At 39.1% G+C, this 19,331-nt stretch overlaps 1 protein-coding gene across 6 annotated transcripts in view; it reads right to left on the bottom strand.

Moving 5' to 3' along the window:
* TCERG1 (transcription elongation regulator 1) overlaps positions 1–16,770 on the bottom strand; it is a 59,746-nt gene extending 42,976 nt beyond the window's left edge. For 3 of the 6 annotated variants that reach the window (XR_003792705.1, XM_029217143.1, XM_029217146.1), the window contains exons 1-6: positions 16,679–16,737; positions 10,628–10,853; positions 8,048–8,200; positions 6,523–6,988; positions 6,093–6,212; positions 1,968–2,210 (exon numbers count right to left, since the gene is read on the bottom strand). Coding sequence is in view for 5 of the 6 variants with exons in the window: in XM_029217143.1 (XP_029072976.1) it covers positions 1,968–2,210; positions 6,093–6,212; positions 6,523–6,988; positions 8,048–8,200; positions 10,628–10,853; positions 16,679–16,737 (1,267 nt within the window). In the remaining variant the exon portion in view is untranslated. Of the gene's footprint in view, positions 1–1,967; positions 2,211–6,092; positions 6,213–6,522; positions 6,989–8,047; positions 8,201–10,627; positions 10,854–16,678 lie in introns of all 6 variants that reach the window. The other 3 variants (XM_029217144.1, XM_029217145.1, XM_029217141.1) reach the window with 2 other exon arrangements.
* Between the last annotated feature and the right edge of the window lie 2,561 nt (positions 16,771–19,331).

Genomic DNA, 19,331 nt, shown 5'->3' with positions numbered 1-19,331 from the left:
AAAAGGGGAAATGAGAAAATGAACGAATTCTAAGATGCCTTACTATATAAAACAAATATTACTTTCTATAAAACATTAGTTCCCTCTCCAAAGAATCTCTGGTATCTTGCATAAAATTTTACAGATTATCTAACTCAGGTTCTCTTCCAACTGACCTACAAAGTATTATTAGTGGCTCCCATTTATTAAATGCCTTTTACTGCCAAACTTCATAGGTACTACCTCATCTGGTAACACAAACGGTTACCACCTGTTCTAAAATTTAACGGTGGGATGAGGACCAGAGAAGACCAAGGCATCCAAAGACAGCTATAACTGAAGGGATTTTACTGTGACAAAATTCCACTTTCTACAGAAATAAATTTTGCTACTCTTTCACCCACTGGTCCTATTAAGAACCTCTAAAGCAAAACCAAAGTTCTTTTAGACAACAGCCTTTCCAATACCTCATATATGTTATTATGCTACCTCTCAATCTTCTCTCTAGAGAATTAACAATCTCAGCTCCTTACGATCGCTCAGAATCCAGGATCTGATCTTAACACTGTCCCTGACCCTAAAGCAGACCAAGATTGCAAGAGGTTATGACGAATATCAAGCTTTTATCCATTCATCACTTAATTTCCTACAAAGAGTATATCCAAAGAGGAAAGTATCAGCTGCTTAATCTTAAATTTAATTTTGAAAAAGGGTAATCCCTAGTATTAGAGACAACATTTTTTATTTTCTTCTTACTTTTAAGTGATTTCGGTTTCTTAAACATCACATACTGGTCATTTAATTATCTAACACTACATCGAAAACATGTAAAAAGGTTTTCCAAAAAACCCACTAATTCTTAAATTTTTGGTTTCTTTCTTGCTAAGGTGTAATATATGAAAGTGTTCTTTTCGAAGTAGTTACAAGGAAATAGTGTGGTAATTAAAATGTGTGCAAATCTAAGAAATAGCTGTATCACAACCCTATTCTTACACAAAAACTAGTACAATAAAGCAGCAACCATAGTGAAAGGAGTGTGCAATTAGGAGACAAGAGGCCTAGGTTCTATTCATCTTTGCTACAAACTAGCCTTGTGAGCTTGACCTCTCTAAGGCGTCAACATTTTCAACTATAATTCTAGGAGAACGGACCATGGATAAGGAGTAAATATGTTTGACAACAGCAAACACACTCAAATTACGATGCCAAACACTACCACTGTTCAATCCCTGTGGGAAAAATTCTACTCCACAATCTTTTAATTCCTTCTCTAGCTGAAATGATTTCCCCTAAAAAAATAAAACACATGAACTCACCATAATTAAACGTTAAAATGGTGCCTGTTATACTTCACAATTGTTACAAGGGAAACTTATGCTTTCTGTTTTAGATGATTTTTTTTAAGTTAAGTGACTCACATTTTCTTCTCAGTATAACGTAATTATTACGAGCATGATTCTTGGATCTGGAGTGCCCAGACTCAAACCCCAACACCATCACTTATTAGCTATGTGACCACGGGCAACTAACTTAACCTGTGTGTGTATCTACCTCATAAGACAGTTGTGAAAACTAAACGAATTGTTCCATGTAAAGTGCTCAGACCAATGCATGATACAGAAATCACTTAACTTGTGTTACCTATTGTGACCTGTGATTTCTTAACTTCATACACTTAGTCCCTTAAAATATTGCATTTAGAACATATTTACACAAAAAGATGATCATTTTTAATTCATTGGGGCCATTATCCAAAATGAGTGTAGCTTTAAATGTGGCTCTAATTTTAAGACATGTAAACAACAACAACAGAAAAGGACGTTTACCAAAACTGAAGAGAAAAATACTGCAGTTAGCCATGAATCTTTCAAAAATGTTTCAAACAAGTGAGATTCAAGGCAAATTTCAAATGCAACAGACACATGAGAACAAACTAACTGACAATATGAAAACATAGCTGGAAAAACTATTATTATCTATTGGTTTACCTGGAAGTGGAATTGGCATGCCAGGAAGGGGAACACGAAATGGAGGTACCATTACTGGTGGAAAAGCAGGTATTGCTGCTGCTGGCTGAGGTACTGAATGAGGAACGGCAGGAGGTAACGCCTGGGGGTGTGGCTGAGGAACAGTTTGCACAGGTGTGGCTGTAGGAGCAGGAGTTGAAACACTAACTGTAGGCGTGGCAACTGAAACAGCAGAACTTGGGGTCTGATCTTGTGTTGTGGGTGCTGATAAAAGATAAAACAGAAATATGTATCACTCCTTCATAAACCATTTTACTATATTCATTCATCATTCACTCATTCAGTATGTAAGTATTTAGGGCCCATTCCATGCACTGCAAGGAATTTATAACAAGGTCTCTGTCTTCCAAGAAGCTTGAAAATAGTTAAATGAAACATAAACAATAACTAAAACACAAAGTGAAATGGGATAAATGTATAGGAGTGTAACTCAAGACCCAAAGACCATTTCTTACTGTGAGACAGTACAGAAAATTTTATAGTGTGGTGATAGGCCTTGAAAGATTAGGATTTCAACAAGGAAAATGACAAAGTGAAAGGAGTAAATAAGCAAGTGGTGAGAAAAGTGAGTAAAAGCAAAGAGTAGGGGACAACAAGGTATTGTTTAGAAAACAGAAGACAAGCAGTCAACTAGTAAAACACTAGGCATACCAACAGAACCAGTGAGTTACAGCTGGAAAGGCAGGCCAGAGGCATAAAGTGGGAGGCCTTGAACAGACGACTAAGGAGTCCGCACTTGACTGGGTAGGGAAAGGGAAGAACTTATGTAAACGTAGAGAAATGATCTAAAAGAATGAACACCAAAACGTATGTGTACACCTTTTACTTTTTACTACACATGCTTCGTTAGAGTTTGATTTTTTTTATAAGAATGCATTCACATGCTATTTATGTGACTTCATGAATGTAAAAGGGATGTGGGGGAGGTAGAATGAAGGCTTCTGTATGGAAGAGTAACAATCACTGTTCATTTGATGAATTAACCTGGCGGATGCATAGGAAGAAAAGGAAGAACAGAGGTGGGAAAATCAATTTCAACGTATCTGGAGTTGTCCAAGCAAGGAAGAACAGAGAGAAAAAGGTATGCAATAACTAATGACTGACTGGATATGAACAAATGGAGTCAAAAACGACTTGGGTTTCTCTATAATTATTTCAAAATAAAAAGGTAAAAAAAGAAAAAAAAATAATAACTCAGGTTTCCAGTGTGAGAGACCAGCAAAATGTGAAATTCAGGATAATTTGGTTCTGCTAATACGTTATTTTTAAATATCAAAAATAAAACATTTTATCCCTAGTAATCACACTTTGTGACCCCCAAAATATATAAAATTCATATTTCCTTTTTTTAAGTTTCAGTTCTCAAATATTACAAAACATTTTTTGTTATTTATTCACAACCCATCTAGTTCCAAAACAAAATTCATTTTCATAATTCATTGGTAACTAATACTTCATCTTTATCTTGATATAAAGAAAAATGCCAAACTTTACCTATACTGGAATAAAAATGAAATTTATCAAATTAAATAAAACAGTGCTTTCCTAATCTTTATGCCAATTTTATTCTAAGGGAAAGCACACTGTTTAATGCAAACCACCCAATAATCCAACTGAAAAAATTTCTCACTGTCTTTCCTTCAGCTCCTAACAATGAAAAACTCACTTAGGCTGGGAAGATGTCAGCAATTTCATACTTGTTAATGAGGGACTCACCTTGGCTAAATAGACAGCAGGGCCAAACAAGTATCTTCAGGGGCCCAGGAATGAATTGGTGGTCTAGCATAGACCTAGCCTTAGGGTACAGTATCATATTAATATAATTTTATAACAGTATGAAAAATACAAATTACATGCAACATTTGCCCAGTCCCATACATACACCATTTAGCATTTGTAATCTACTGCAATGGCTGAATATATATCAAGTTATTCTTCCCAACTTCCCTGAGGAGGAGGATTTCATCAGCATTTTTCACAAACTTGCATAGGATAAAATGAGTTTATGCTCAACTGAGGTTAAAATATAAATTCCTTAAATTTTAGTTCAATTTACCCACAGGTTTATACTGCAGTTCACAGAATTACATTTTTTAAAAAATCATGGTAATGGTATTTAGTAATATTTGCTAAACTCACAATACAAAGTACTGAGTCAGGAAAATAAAATGAGTTACAAAGGCATCAAATTTCAGGGGGAAAGGAACACGAAATGGAGATGGCAAAAAGTATTCACTCAACCTATTCCTCTTGCTGACACAGGATTTTCTGAATTTGATTAGTTGCCATGCGTCATGAGAGAAAAGGGACAAAGGCAACAAAAGAATTAACTGGGAAGCTGGGAGAATGGTAGCTAGGACTTTAGGTAAATTCCTACTAACTCCATTTGCTAAAATGACTAGTGTAACACCAGACCTCAAAATATACTACTAATCCAGCCTCAGATCTTAACTAAAAAAGACAAGTGACTATCTCTAAGAGATGGAGGAATATTAAGACTGATAACACTTCTTGACACTCAATCAAGCGAAATAAAAACAGCTATCAGGAATACTCAGAAAGACAACATCAAAATTGATGTTTAAAGGCAGTAAAAAGAACAAGATTTTGCTATTCTGTTCTTAGAATAAAGGCCTCCCTATCACTGAAGGGTAGTACAAAAAATGAAAAACAGGAATTCTGAATAGAATGGTTGGTAATGGACAAGATACCTATGGGCCTACTGATAGACCACTCTGATATGGAAATGAAATACAAAGAGAACAGTTAAAAGTTTTTGGCTACCCACCTCCCTTAAAACAAAGTACTACTATTTTTCCTTCCGAAGAGGCAGGGAATAAAACAGAAGCAACACAGAGCCTCCACATAGAACCACACTGCTTTTAATTAATCTCCTTTTCCCATCACCACCACAAGTACCCCATAAAAACTGACTATTTTCTGCCTTGCCCCACAGGTATTAGAAGCATTTGCCTATAAAAAGGCAAAGACCTTCAACCAACTAGCTAGTATCACTGTTAATCTGTATTTTCAGAATTCAATTTGGCTACAAGAGACCTGTAAAGCATTATTTACATCTTCCTATTAAGTACATTTTCTCCCAAGCCCTCTAAAAAATATCAAATAGGGCCTTTAAAAGAACTGTCTCCATATCACATGTACCTTACTTCTTCGGTTACTACGCACATCAGTAAAATAAAATCAAATTTGAATTTAAATTCAGTAGGATGACTAAATTTCTCTCATGTACATATTTCTTACAAGGTAATATACACTAATAATTCCCTAGTCCCTGAAGCTACTGGGGGAGGGAAGAGAGACAGTTTTTTTTTTTAATTCTCTCCCATTATCCAGGTAGCAAAATAATCTAAATTATAATCGCCTTGTAGGGATAATTATGTATCTTCATGCCAGTATCATAATAATCAAATAAATAAAATTATGTAAATATTTGGGGGCTCAATCTCAGCCTGTAGAAAAAGTAGCAGCATACTTATACCAAAAAAAAAGAACAAAATAAAATCCAGAACTAGTAGCATAAATATTAATGACAATCTTTCAAGCAAATTAATATTCTTCTCTCCTCATCCCTGAAATCTATTAATTGTATCTCATCTTTATAAAAAAGATGTAACCTTTGGGCCTCTGTGTTTTCATACCTGAAAATTCTCTTACCTTTCGAACTGCTTCTAACACAATTCCGCATTTCATCTGCCTGCATCCCATTCTGGGACCCATCTACCTCTAAACAAGGTTACTGAAAAGTTCCTAAGTTTCCCTGATTTCAACACTACCCAAAGAACGAGTGCCATAAAAATCTTCCAGAATACTGCATTCATATAGACCGCCTAGTGCCTGCCTGCCTCACCCATTTGCCTTGTTCTTAAAACTCTTCATAACCTGGTCTCTTATTCAATATATTAACCAATATAAATCCTCCCACCTAACAATTCATAAACTATATTTATCCTCATTTCCTGACCTACGTTTCCCACTACCTGAAACACCTCTCCGAAACTTTGAACCTATTCAAATCCTATCACACATCCTTTATGATAAACCTCAATACCCATGTAGTCCACTCACTTGTCTCTCCGTTTTCTTGAATTCTTATATCTTCTATTTTCGCTGCATAACTTTGCACGCTATTCTCTAATTGTTTCACATGCATTATTCTTGCCTCCTCAATTAGAAAAACTGGAAACTCTGCAAGATAGGGGCAGGGGCCAAGACTTACACTTATTCTGCAAACCCCACATCACCCAGCATTACTGTTGGCCAAGTTGAATAGCTAACTCTACACTTCCCCAGTTTAGCTTCATGAATTTCAATTGGGCAAATAATTTCTTCTACTAATGTAAATTTCTGTTCTTTTTAGCCAAAAGTCTTAATGTCAAAAACATATTTTAAATAACATCAAGGATAATACCTAAAACACTAGGATCATTTTGGAATGCATTCCCACTCGTCCATTTCTCTAGCCCCTAAATGAAAACACATGCTGACAAGTACTCACTTGATACTGTCTGCGAAACTGAAGAGGCAGTTGTTGTGGTAGAAGTGGTAGAGGATGGGGTTGATGATGGCGTTGAAGTGGATACCGCAGGTGCTGGGCTACTGGTCGTAGGGGTGGAAGCTCCCACTGCTTGTGCTTGCACTTGCGCCTGCACCTGGGCCTGGGCCTGGGCCTGGGCCTGGGCCTGAGCCTGAGCCTGAGCCTGAGCCTGAGCCTGAGCCTGTGCCTGCGCCTGCGCCTGCGCCTGCGCTTGTGCCTGGGCCTGCGCTTGAGCTTGAGCTTGAGCTTGAGCTTGTGCCTGGGCCTGGGCCTGGGCCTGGGCCTGGGCCTGCGCCTGGGCCTGGGCCTGGGCCTGAACCTGGGCCTGGGCTGCAAGCATAGGTGTCAGTTCTGACTGCTGAATGACCTTAACTCCATCTGGCTTGGTCCATGCAGATTCACGTGTCCGAGCATTGTAATAATAAACCTGCAGAGAAAGCAAAATCATCAGTATCAACGAATCTGTCAAACTATCATTTATAAACAATAATACAACTATATTTTGTCTTAAACAGTATTAAAAAAAACCTTACAAAACAGAAAGTACACCAAAATTGGCTGTTTGTATATGATGAGACTAAAGGTACTTTTTCACTCCTTTTTTCCTTCCCCCCCACCCCCCGTTTTCTATAATGAGCACACTATATTTTTAACACACACCAAAAAAGGAGAACCAAGGTTATATTTTGTGCACAAAGTTAACACAGCGGGCCTGAGACTGCTATCCTTAGAAAGCCCTGCCCACAATGTTGGTCCTTGGCTGGCATCTGGAAACTTAGATTTCAGGAGGGTTCCCATCATTCCCTAACTGATAAGAATGGCTCATTATGTTTAAACTGTTTATGCAAACAATGCAGTTTATGCTGAATACCTGCCTTCCTTCTGGGAGTCTGGAATGTGGTATGTGCTGGGCAGATGTTGCCAGATATAGGACCAGTCCCCAATGAAAACCCTCGACTCCTCAGCTCAGGAGAGCTTTCCCAGCAGACAACACTTCACCTGTGTGTTCACAATGCCAAGTCGCAGGAATTAAACACATTCTATACGATTCCACTGAAAGGACTCTGGAAAGCTTGTGCTTGGTTGCTCCAGACTGCAGCCCATGCAACCTCCTTCTCTTTGCTGGTTTTGCTTTGTATCTTTTCTCTGTAATTAGTCTTAGCTGCAAATACAACTACATGCTGAGTCTTGTGAGTTCTCCTAGCAAACACTAAACCTGAGGGCTGTTTTGGGGACCCAAGGCACATATTTAAAATACAGGCTTCCAGAATCATATAGGCAAACCTATGTAAGTGCTCCAGGCCACTTTATGTCTGTGCATAAGTCCAATCCAGTGAGGCTTTCCAGGAGTCCTGCCCCACCCTGGCTTACCCAAGGCTCATTCCTAATTGGCAAAGATACAGTCACTGATGCCAATCTGCCAGAACTCCTGTTTTACTCTTCTGTTACTAAGAAGCTAACAACCTAAATACATTTTATAATTTACCTTCCCATCTGGAGTTTTATTTTCAACCCATATCTCCTCAGTAGGAGGCAGCGCTGGAGTACCAGGAGCAGTCACAGGAGGCATTCCTGGTGGAAACATCATACCCGGTGGAGGAGGCATGGTTCCCATGGGTGGAGGCATGAAAGGTGGTCTCTGTTAATTCACAAGAAGTAATGTCACTTGTGTTTATCTTTTTTCCTTCAAATTATTACTAAATTCTACCCAAAAGTAAAGCACTGTAAGAGAAACTAGTTTTATAGTCAATTCAGATACATTTATCTAGGTTATGTAAGAGAAGTTTCTCTGTAATAAAAATGATTACTAAATAGACTAGAAAGAAGTACATCAAAATACTAATAGGGCTTCCCTGGTGGCGCAGTGGTTGAGAGTCCGCCTGCTGATGCAGGGGACACGGGTTCGTGCCCCGGTCCGGGAAGATCCCACATGCCGTGGAGCAGCTGGGCCCATGAGCCATGGCCGCTGAGCCTGCGTGTCCGGAGCCTGTGCTCCGCAACGTGAGAGGCCACAGCAGTGAGAGGCCCATGTACCGCAAAAAAAAAAAAAAAAAAAAAGTACTAACAATAGTCATCTCTGGGTTATAGCATTATGGGTGAGTTTTGCTTTGTTCTTTATACCCTAACTGCCTATTTCATACATTGGGCACTAGATTACTTTCAAAGGAAAAAAACTGATTCTTATTTACAAATAACATAGCAATAACTAAAAAGGAAAAACCAGATATACCTAACCCTTTGTTCTCTTTTCCTACAAGGAAAAAAAAAATTAGCTAGGAAAATATTCATCATTTCCTATTTTTCAAATAATAATAATGCAGCTCACCAAAGATGTTAACATCAGTAAGTTTAAAAGATACAATTAAAAAAATTATCCCTTTTACTTTTCAGGAAAATGAGAATTTAAATGGTATATATTATAGTTAAAAAAAAACAACTCCTGGAACCATTCATTACTGATTCAACACTATCTCTGATAATTCCTTCAACGACTGCTGACCCAAGCCAAGATCCTGAACCAAACAATTTAACTGTAACTGCTATATCTTACTCACCAAAGCAGAAGAGGTCTGCCATTTTGAAAACAGATTTTGAACAGGGATTAAAAGATTTCCTCTATAATCTACAAGTAACATTAGAATTCAATTATCCAAAGCACCTTAATCTGGATAATGGAATTGACATTATGCTAATAATATGCAACTGTATTTCATTTTCCTAAAAATGTTTTCCTTTCCACACTCCAGTCTTTCTGGATTCAGCTCGCTGTCTTTCAAGCATCAGCACACAGGCCCATGTTCTATAAAATATCTACCCCAAATATATCTCATGCACCAGGAGCTGGAAATCACTTGGATTTACTGTAAAACCACACAATCATCCATCAAGACCAAGAAAAGCATCACAACATTAGAAAGTATCCCATTATAACATCTGATATACTTCCATTAGAGGGTTACATTAATCCATTACATTTTATAATATTCTGCAAGGACTTTAACTATTAAAGGCACAAAGCAGAATAAATTCACATGTAACAAGTTATACCAGTCAGTAGGTCAAAAAGTTACTTCCTATTCTAATCCTGAAGAAAACATAAAACCATTTAACAATTTGTTTAAGGGGGTGGGGGAAGGGGGGGCTGCTCATTACTAGGAAGGCAACAAAATTACTAAGCAAAGTATTAAAACCTGGTGTTTCTTCCATAAATATAACCCTATTGAAACAGAGTTAACATCATTTAAACAGCAGCTCATTATCTCTTTCTATTTTTAGTAAGTTCATTCTTGATTATCCAAGCTAACAGAAGGGAGATGATACTACTGTATTTATTTCGTTTCAGAATGGTACAGGCTGAATAAACTAGGAAAACATGGAAACATACTCAGTCAAAAAGAATATAATCTCAAAAGTAGATATTTTTGAGAGTTGATACCTTCATAACCTCATTTCAGACAATAACTGGGTCTATTTACACTAAAGAGGGATATATGCCTCAGGTTAAAACACCACAAAAGTTTTTATTTAAAGAAATCCCACAACAATTCTATTTCTAAAATTGTAAGATAACCGTATTTTTTTTCTGGGAAAGGAAAAAAATCCAAATATTGTGCTTACAAAATGTGTTTGTTGTCACTTTCTAGATTCTATACTAGGCATCATTTCTGGGGAGAACTGCTCAGGAATATACATACATATATATTTAAGTTTACCTGCAACATGTATCACTGAAAACAAATTTCCCCTACTCTATACATAAGATTTCAAACTTCATTTCCCATAAAGAAGATGGATTACTAAAGACAATTTTCAGAGACGAAGGCAGGTTAGAACTACCCTATTCAATCCTAACTTAACACATTTTTCTATCACCATATACATTTCCAGTCTGAATTTCCATACTAATTATTGTTACCAGTGCTTTTAGAGCAACACATTAATATAAGGATGTTCTCTTTAGTTCCCATTTTCCTATAAGACCAAGAACACAGGTTTTAAAGGCAAAACTCATATATAATATTGACACTAATGCCAACAAAGAAACAGCTACCTCTATATTCTTTACCTGGAGGTGTGGAGGGCCCATAGGTGGAGGAATCCCTCCTGGGGGAGGCATTGGTGGCATATTAGGATCAAAAGGAGGACGTCCAAATGGGGGCCGAGGTGGTGGAGGAGGGCCTCGCATCATACCAAAAGGTGGAGGAGGTCGCATGAGAGGTGGTGGGCCTCGCATCACTGCATTTGGTGGGGGAGCTGGGCCTCGGAACCTCAAGGCCTGCTGTTGAGCCATCCTGTGTGGGAAAGCCATGAATAAATTTTTCTTTCTCAACTTAACAAAAATGTAGCTACTAATCTCTAATTACATCAAATTTTTAAAGCCCTTAAGAGCAAGTAGAGTTGGAAAGTCATATTGCACCACTGCAATAGAGTGCATCAGTAAGAATGATCAATGGACACCAAATCTAGGAGGAAATTTAGATGAGGGAGGTTATTTGGATAGTCTTAAAGTATCTTCCCACATGTTTCTTACAGTTGCAAAGAAGGATGAACAAAACACCTATGCAATAGAGAAACTGACCTAATGTGACTGAGAGGGACACAACATCACCTATTCCAGGCAAGAATGCATAACCTCAATCTAATAAGGAGCTATTCGACAAACACAAAATGAAGAATGTTCTATTAGAAAGGGGGCAGCAGGGAGTATACTCTTCAGAAATGTTGATGTTATACAAAAAAGACAAAGGAAGGCTGTGGAAATGTTCTACATTAAAGAGGCCAAAGAGACATGACAACACAATACCAACTCTAGACAGGATCCTAAACTAGAGAGAAGAAATGCTATAAAGGACATAATGGATTAATAGACAACACTGGAATACAGACAACAGATTAAAGTATTTTGTCAACGCAAATTAATAGACAACACTGGAATACGGACAAGATCTCTATCCTTAGAAAATAAATACTCAAGTATTTAGGGGTAAAGGGCCGTGTGTGTGTGTGTGTGTGTGTGTGTGTGTGTTAGGGGTAAAGGGCCGTGTGTGTGTGTGTGTGTGTGTGTGTGTGTCTTACCCTCAAAACAGAGAGCATGTATGTGACAAGTAATAAAGCAGAACAGGTAAAATATTAACACTAAGCATACTATTTTTGTTTTTGCAACTTTTTGCAAGTTTGAAATTACTTCCAAATACAAGGTTTTTATAGCAGGGGAGGGGAGCAGCTTAAGAGATCATTAGTATTCTCTAACTACAGGGAAAGCCCTCTGTACACTGCACCCCACCCCACCCTTCAATCTCTAGCTAAACACCCTATTTTCTCCATGGCACTCAAGCACATAAGCAATATCACATAAGATGGCATTATCTATCTCCTCTCATAAGTGCTTTTTTAAAAAAATTATTAACTCTAACAAGTGCTTACTATGTGCCAGGCAGTAATCATAAGCTCTTTTTAAGTTATTTAATCATCACAGCAACCCTGAGATAGATTTTATCAAACTCATTTTACAGATTAAGGTGCACAAAAGTAAGATAACTTGCCCAAGGCCACACAGCTGCTTCAGTGGTAAAGCCAGAATTCAAACACAGGTGAATGGCTCTTAAATGCTATACCATGCTTTCTATCTAAGCCCCTTTTGAGCAAGAATTGTCTGTCCTGTTCACCTTTATATCCCCAGCACATAGTTATGCCTGCCCATAGTAAGGCTCAATAAGTATTTGCTGAATGTACCATTGAACACCTAGGTAATACTGTATCTTACAAACAGGGTATATAGAATGTTAAAAAAATCTTTACTATAATTTGCCAGTCAATTTACTGAGCACCTATCACAGTCTTCCCAGTAGCTATGATAAATCTCTCCATTATACATGAAATTTACATTTCAGTGCTCAAGAGAAGATTAACAATTATATTCCTCATGTACATTTGATGGTAATCATTCTTATACTCTCTCCTCACCAGGCTCTTCCAACTTTCCTACACTTTTCAATCCTGTGCTTAAGACTACCCCCATTTCAATGTTCTCTAAGTTTTCCACATCGTAATTCAATTCTGACACAAAAAATCCTAATAAAGAACCAATTTGCCTTCTAGGAGAGCACTAGGATTGTAAACACATCCAGAACTACCATACCAAATATATTTCACCAAATCTGCAAATGATCCTACACTCAATGTTAGAAAGTATGAGTTTAAAAGTGATTGCAAAAAGAATAATCAGTCTTTTTCAAATTATATGCACTCCCAAAAGACAGATGGTCACTGTTATTGAAGCAATGTCTTAACCTTTAGGGCAGGAAAAAACTTAACCACCAAGAAAAGATATTCCATTTCAGCCTTCAGTTAACAATGTATCTTAATCTAAGATTTCCTGAATATGCCTCTTCCTTTTCAAAAAATCTATATTTTTCTCTCTTTAGAATTTCACACTTCCTAGTTATAACTTAAAGTTAAGCATTTTAGGTTCTAAAAGCATGAAGAGTCAAATCAGGGCTCTGCCTTTTGTTGTCAGGCTGCTCACATTTTTTCTGAGCCTGAATATACTCACATGTAAATGAGCGGGGAGCGGGGTGGGGGGGGGAATAGAAATAAAACCTCTCTGTTCAATGAGATAATCCCCATGAAACATTTAGGATAGTACCTGGTACACAGTAAACTATTTTAACTATCATTACTTACATTCCCCCACAAACCTAGCGTGGTGCTCTACCTGAAAAGCTTGGTGGCCAATTTGACTAGATGGCTTTCAAAGTCTGCCATGAAAATGGTGGCAAAATTCACATAATTTCCTCTATCGACAGCCTCAAGTTGCCATTTTCTGATGTCAGACATGTATAGCACGTGTGCTGAGCTCTTTATATACACTTCTTCATCACAACAACCTCACCAGACCTGCACTGAGGATTAAATGAGCTAATAAAGAACTTGGAACAGCACCCAGCACGTTAAGTATTAGCTATTATTGCTGTTGCTGTAACATCAGTATAGTAAGAGTATTAGTAAAATACTAGTAATTTAGTAAAATACTAAAATTACTGTTAAACGGTATTAATATTAGTAGTGTTAACTATTACTATAATTATTATTAGCAGGCTTTACATAACCTGGCCCTTGCTGACCTCTCTACAGACCCTAGTCTTTCTGATCAACTACCTGATTACCCTGAAGCCTCTGCAGTTGTTCCCTCTGCCTGGCATGCTTTTCCCCAGATCTTTATATAACTGACTCACTCTTCAGTCTCAGCTCAAAGTCCACCTTAAACTCCTTTCTCACCCTAGTCTCTCCCAGCCTCTCTCTATTTCATTACCCAATTTGAGTTTACAATTATGGTAAATGCTATGAAAAAACATCTCACTTATTTGTTTACTTTTGTATTATCTCTACCCACTAGTACATAGTTTCTCCTTATTATAGTGATGCATCTCAGTGTCCAGGATGGTAGTGTTCAATTATTGTTTTAATAATGATAGTGAACCCTGGGTACTTCCTATATACCTGGTACGGTTATAGGGACATTATTTGTACTAAGTCTTTCAATCCTAACAACAACCCAATGAGATAAGTTTGGCACCATTTTTACAGAGGAAACTATGGCACAGAAAAAGAACTTGTTTATGGTAGTTAGTCAGTGGTAACACCAACATATCCTTATTCCCATTATACAGCTGAGGAAATTTAGACTGCCAAGTACCTTATCATGAGTCATAAAGCATTAATAAGTAAATGTAGGCCTTGGGTAAAGGATCTATACAAATATAACTCTAAGTCTTAATGGCCCTCAACCATAAAGGAATAGAAAGGCATTTGGAACTCCAAATAAATTCTGTCTATTGTAGGTTATTTGCATTCCTACCACTTTCAATCTTTAGGAAAACAGAAGCCTACTTGCATGAACAGAAACCCAAAAAAATTTTTTTACAAGAACAAATGTATTTCCCTAGAAGTACTAAATCCAGATATGCAATCTTCCCAATGGTGAAGACAAGTCTGCAAATACTTTAATATAACAGGAAGAGCAAAAATTTTTTAAATGCTGATATATGGCAGGCAAATTAAAAAGGAAGACTAAGTGAGGAGACCTAGGTTTTAATCCAGACCCTGCCAATACCTCGGTGACCCTGTGTAAGTCTCTTCACATTTGCAGGCTGATTTCCTCATTTGATGTGGTTAGTTTGGAATTTAGATCAATCTTAATTAGCATGGAAGGTCCCTGAGGAAAAAGGTTTTTAGTCTGGTTCAAGATTCTACTGCCAGCACCTAGGTCAGTGACTCTCACACTGCACACACTTAATTAATGTGGGTCCACTAAACGGACCATCTCTAAATCTCCTCTATTCATTTATTTACAATATATATACACTGAACACCTTATTCTTCAGGCACTATGATAGTGACACACCATGACATGCGTTCAGAATACAAATACAAAAATTAAGCCCCAATTTCTGCCATCAGAGGCCACAAAAACAACTAATTTCTCTTGAACCATGACAAATGTTAAAATAAAAGTCTACAATATGCTCTGGAAGGAACTTCCAACCCAACAGGCTAAGGTATAAAACATTTCCAACAGAACACCTAATTTAAAGTCCTATTCAAATCAGTTTTGCAACAATGTCTAGACTACTATTAAAGTCTAAAAGGCTACTCATTGTAAAACTGAAGAAAAATACTCTCTAAAACGCAAAGTAATGTTCCCAAATAAACCTGTAAGACTACTAACCTTCTCTTAAGGTCAGAATCAGGAATGAACCTTTCATCACGAAAACTGAACAACCCTGGCAATGCACTGTGATCACTCATTACTTAAGTGTACACGTGGGGTTTAAAGGATTTGAGATACATCCCTGAAATAAGACTTTATTCCTACCAGAGTAAGAATTTTTGTGACCATTCAGAATCTAAAAGACATGACTTTTTCTTTTTCCCTGAAAACTTGAGTAACAATACCCGTTTTCCTTATACAATTTCATCTGGTGCTCTAGACAATACTAGAGTCCTCATAACTTATTCTGCGCTTTTTCATTCTCAAAGACTGATAGTGGCACAATTCAGAATGGGAGCTGAACATCGGACATGACATTTTTCCCACCCAGAAACATTAAAAAAAAAAAAAAAGTATCAAATACACGCAAAGCTCAGTACCTCGTTTTCCTTAAAAACCACTGACTAAAGATTTTTCTCTCCAAGACACTTAATTACAAATTCCAGAGGCAGGGAAAAACCAAGGCAAGAAAGGTCACTGCCATCCTTAGGGCGATGGCGTGAGCAGACAAACAGAAGGAAGAGGAATGGAAGAGTGCACCGAGTCTGGCTGCCTGGGTTCAAGCCACTTCCTGGAGCCACGATTCCACCAAACCGAGCCGGTTCTACTTCCCCAACCTCTACGAGGCTCAGTTTCCTCACCTGTAAGATGGGCAAGTCACTTAACTGAAGATGGCTCTTGCACTGGGGCCTGCAAAATAAGAACAGCAACTACTCCAAAGGATGGGTGTGAGGATCACAAGAGACAAGTCTAAGGAAAGGGTCCTCTGGCCCCTGGAAGCACCTAAGAAACGGCTGCTGCTATTGTTACTACTCACAAATACGGGGTAAGAAACCAAAGGATACGAGAAAGGAAGGCCGCACGAAGTTAATGAAAAGCAAGCAACGTGGGGAAGAAGGAACAGGGCAGACGTGGGGACCCCAAAGGGCGGCGGAGGGCGTGGAGAAGGCCGAGCCGGGGAGTTGGCTGAGGCGTGGAAGGCTTCCGGGAAGAAAACTGGGCCCCCGCCGGCGTCGCGCCGGGAGCAAGGCTGAGGCGGCCCGCGCCTGAGGCGGGGCCCCAAAGCGGGAACGCCGGGTCCGGCCCAAGGGCCGCAGGCCGCGAAAGGCGCCGGGGCCCCGCGAAAACCGGAGAAAGCGCCCCGAGAACGTGCAGGAGGCCGCGACCCAGCCCCGGCCCGGCTCCCTCATTCAAGCCGCCTTCCCTTCCCCCTTCTCCAATCCCATGCGGTCCTGGCCCCCAGCCGCCGCGCGTCTTCGGCCCACCCTCCACCCCGGCCCTCCGCGCGGCGGGCCGAGCCCCTGGGACGCCGGAGCGCCGAGATGTAAGGTAGAGCAGCGCCCTTACCTGAGCTCCCCCGGGTTGAATCGCTCACCGTCCCCCCCGTCCCCGCCACGCTCCGCCATTACAGAGGGCCGCGTTCTTCCACCCGCCGCCTCAGCGTCCCCTATTGGCCGGGCGGATCGTCAATCTCGCGCGAGAGAGGCGGAGATAGCAGAGATCTGTGAAATGACTGGTCAGACTTTCTATCAATCCTCGAGCGGAGGATGGTATCTGCCTTATTATTGGTGAAAGGGCCCGCCGACTTTGAAAGCGGTATGGAGACATCCAGTTGATTGGTCGCTCGGAGGCTTTATGGTAAACGAGACTTCAGCAACGGGGAACTGCCGGCGCCCTCTCGCGGTAAGTGAAACTGGGTCCTCCCACGTACTCCTCGGCCTGCGGTAGCCACGTGTCTGCCGGCTTCCAGAAAAGTCAGTTGTGGAGCCATATTGGCCTCATACTGGACATATTGGCTCGGGCGGAGACCATTTCCACTGCGTGAGCCAATCAAAAATCGACCTGGGTCGCCGGTAAACCAATCACAGAGTTGCTGTGGAAATGAGCCATTTCCCAGCTTTTCAGAATCAGGAGTCTTAAGGAACCACTGGATTATACCCGTGTTATTAAATAATATATTACTAACTACAAGAATACCTCAAATTGTATTAAATAATTAGTCGCAGGCTAAGAAGTGTTGTAAGTTGCTGTATTAAGTAAGTTGCAGGAGGCAAGCCTCAGGCAATTTACAGTTTAAACCATCTGTCCTTCAATTTCAAAATACACTTGTCTGAAATTAGCATACCCTGATACCCAGAAGGAATTCTGAATATTTATGTCTTTTTATTAAAAAAACAAAACAAAACAAAACTTTAGGCACTGGAGTTTCAAAGTCATGATGAAGATGAATTCTACCATTAAGGAACTCAAAATATTAAACTAATAATAGATATATTTTACTCAGACCTAAGCATATATACCAAGCACTGTCCTAATTACTTTCCATGTATTATCTGTTTTAGGCCTCATAAAAAGGCCTTATAAGAGGTGAGTACTATGAATAGCCACAGTTTATAGATGAGACTGAGGCAGAGAGAAGTTAAGTAACTTGGCCAAGTTTACACAGCTAATAAATGGCAGAGCCTGGCCTTAAACCTGAGAGAGTATGTCAGCAAAGCCCCATTGCTAAACACCGTGACCCAAGAAAAACTGAAAACATACATGTACACAAAAACTTGTACAAAAATATTCATAGCAGCATTATTCATAATAGCTAAAATGTCCAAGCAATTGGTGAATCGATTTAAAAATATGGTATATTTATACAAAGGGATATTATTCAGCCATAAAAAATAATTAAGTACTGATACATGCTACAACATGGATGAACCTTGAAAACGTTATGCTAGGTGAAAGAAGCCAGACACCAAAGGCTACATATCATATTGAGGCAAGAGATAGGTGGGCCCCCCTGCAGGGTAAACAACTGGAGTTTCTGTCCACAGGGAACGAACTCCAGTTGCTTACCCTGGGCAGGGTGGGTGGCCAACTATGTCCTGCCTCAGTCTTGGCTGATAGAGTGTGGTAGTTTACAATCACTTATGTGGGGTATTTCTTCCGGGTTTTCTTTGGCCAATCATTTTGACTTGCCTGGTTCAGAGTCCGTATTTGGTATATCTCAGGATCTTCCCATGTGTGTGCGTGCATCTCTCAGTCAAGATGGATTCCAGCAAAGAGGCCTATGGGTATACTTGACATCATTCCCCTTTTGACCTCCAAGGAGCTTTCTAGTCGAGAAGGTCTCCTTGACTTCAAAAATGAGAAATATGTGGTCTCTTATCTTTTATCTGGGCAGGGCCCAGCCTCCTCTCTCAATTGTCCTGTTGTTGATATTTTGGAGTTTCTGTTCACAGGGAATGAACTCCAATTGCTAACCCTGGGGGGGCCCATCTACCTCCTGCCTCAATATGATTCCATTTAATGAAGTATCCAGAAGAGGCAAATCCATAGAGATGGAAAGTAGATTTCCAGGATGGGGGTGGGGAGTGACTGCTAATGGGTATGGGATTTCTTTTTGGATGATAAAAATATTCTAAAATTAGATAGCGGTGATGATTGCACAATTTGGTGAATATACTAAAACCTGTTGAATTGTACACTTTAAAGAGTGAATTTTATTGTACGTGAATTACAGTATTTCAATAAGTACCATGCTATACTGAATGCCAGTTAAATATTCAAAATCAACGAAGTATGATAAAATGTGATAAAGGCTGAACACAGTTCTGACCATGATCATTTGGAAAAAGGAAAGTATGGCTAAAATTTCACTAAATATGTAACATTTTACAAACTGGAGCTTGAATGAGAGTGAATGGTTAGATCCCTTTTTCAACATCAGCATGCATCTCCAAGTCCTGGCAAACTATTCCAAAAATAACACTTATGTAGATGGCTCAAGACAGACTAATCCCCACTGCTGGGAAACAAAACAAAACAGAAAAACCCCACCTCAAAATTGATACCTTACAGAAAGATAGTCACTGGCATATTATAAAAGATGACAACAAACTGTCAGTTTGAATGGATGGAAGAATGCCTTGTGGGGCAGACATATATACATATGTAGACGTATCACACGTATTAGATATAGATATAGAGATAGATATAATTCGATAAA

The sequence above is a fragment of the Monodon monoceros genome, unplaced genomic scaffold (assembly GCF_005190385.1).
Source record: "Monodon monoceros isolate NGI ecotype Baffin Bay Population unplaced genomic scaffold, NGI_Narwhal_1 Super_Scaffold_12, whole genome shotgun sequence".
Classification (NCBI taxonomy): Eukaryota; Metazoa; Chordata; class Mammalia; order Artiodactyla; family Monodontidae; genus Monodon; species Monodon monoceros.
This window is presented reverse-complemented; position numbering and strand designations above follow the sequence as displayed.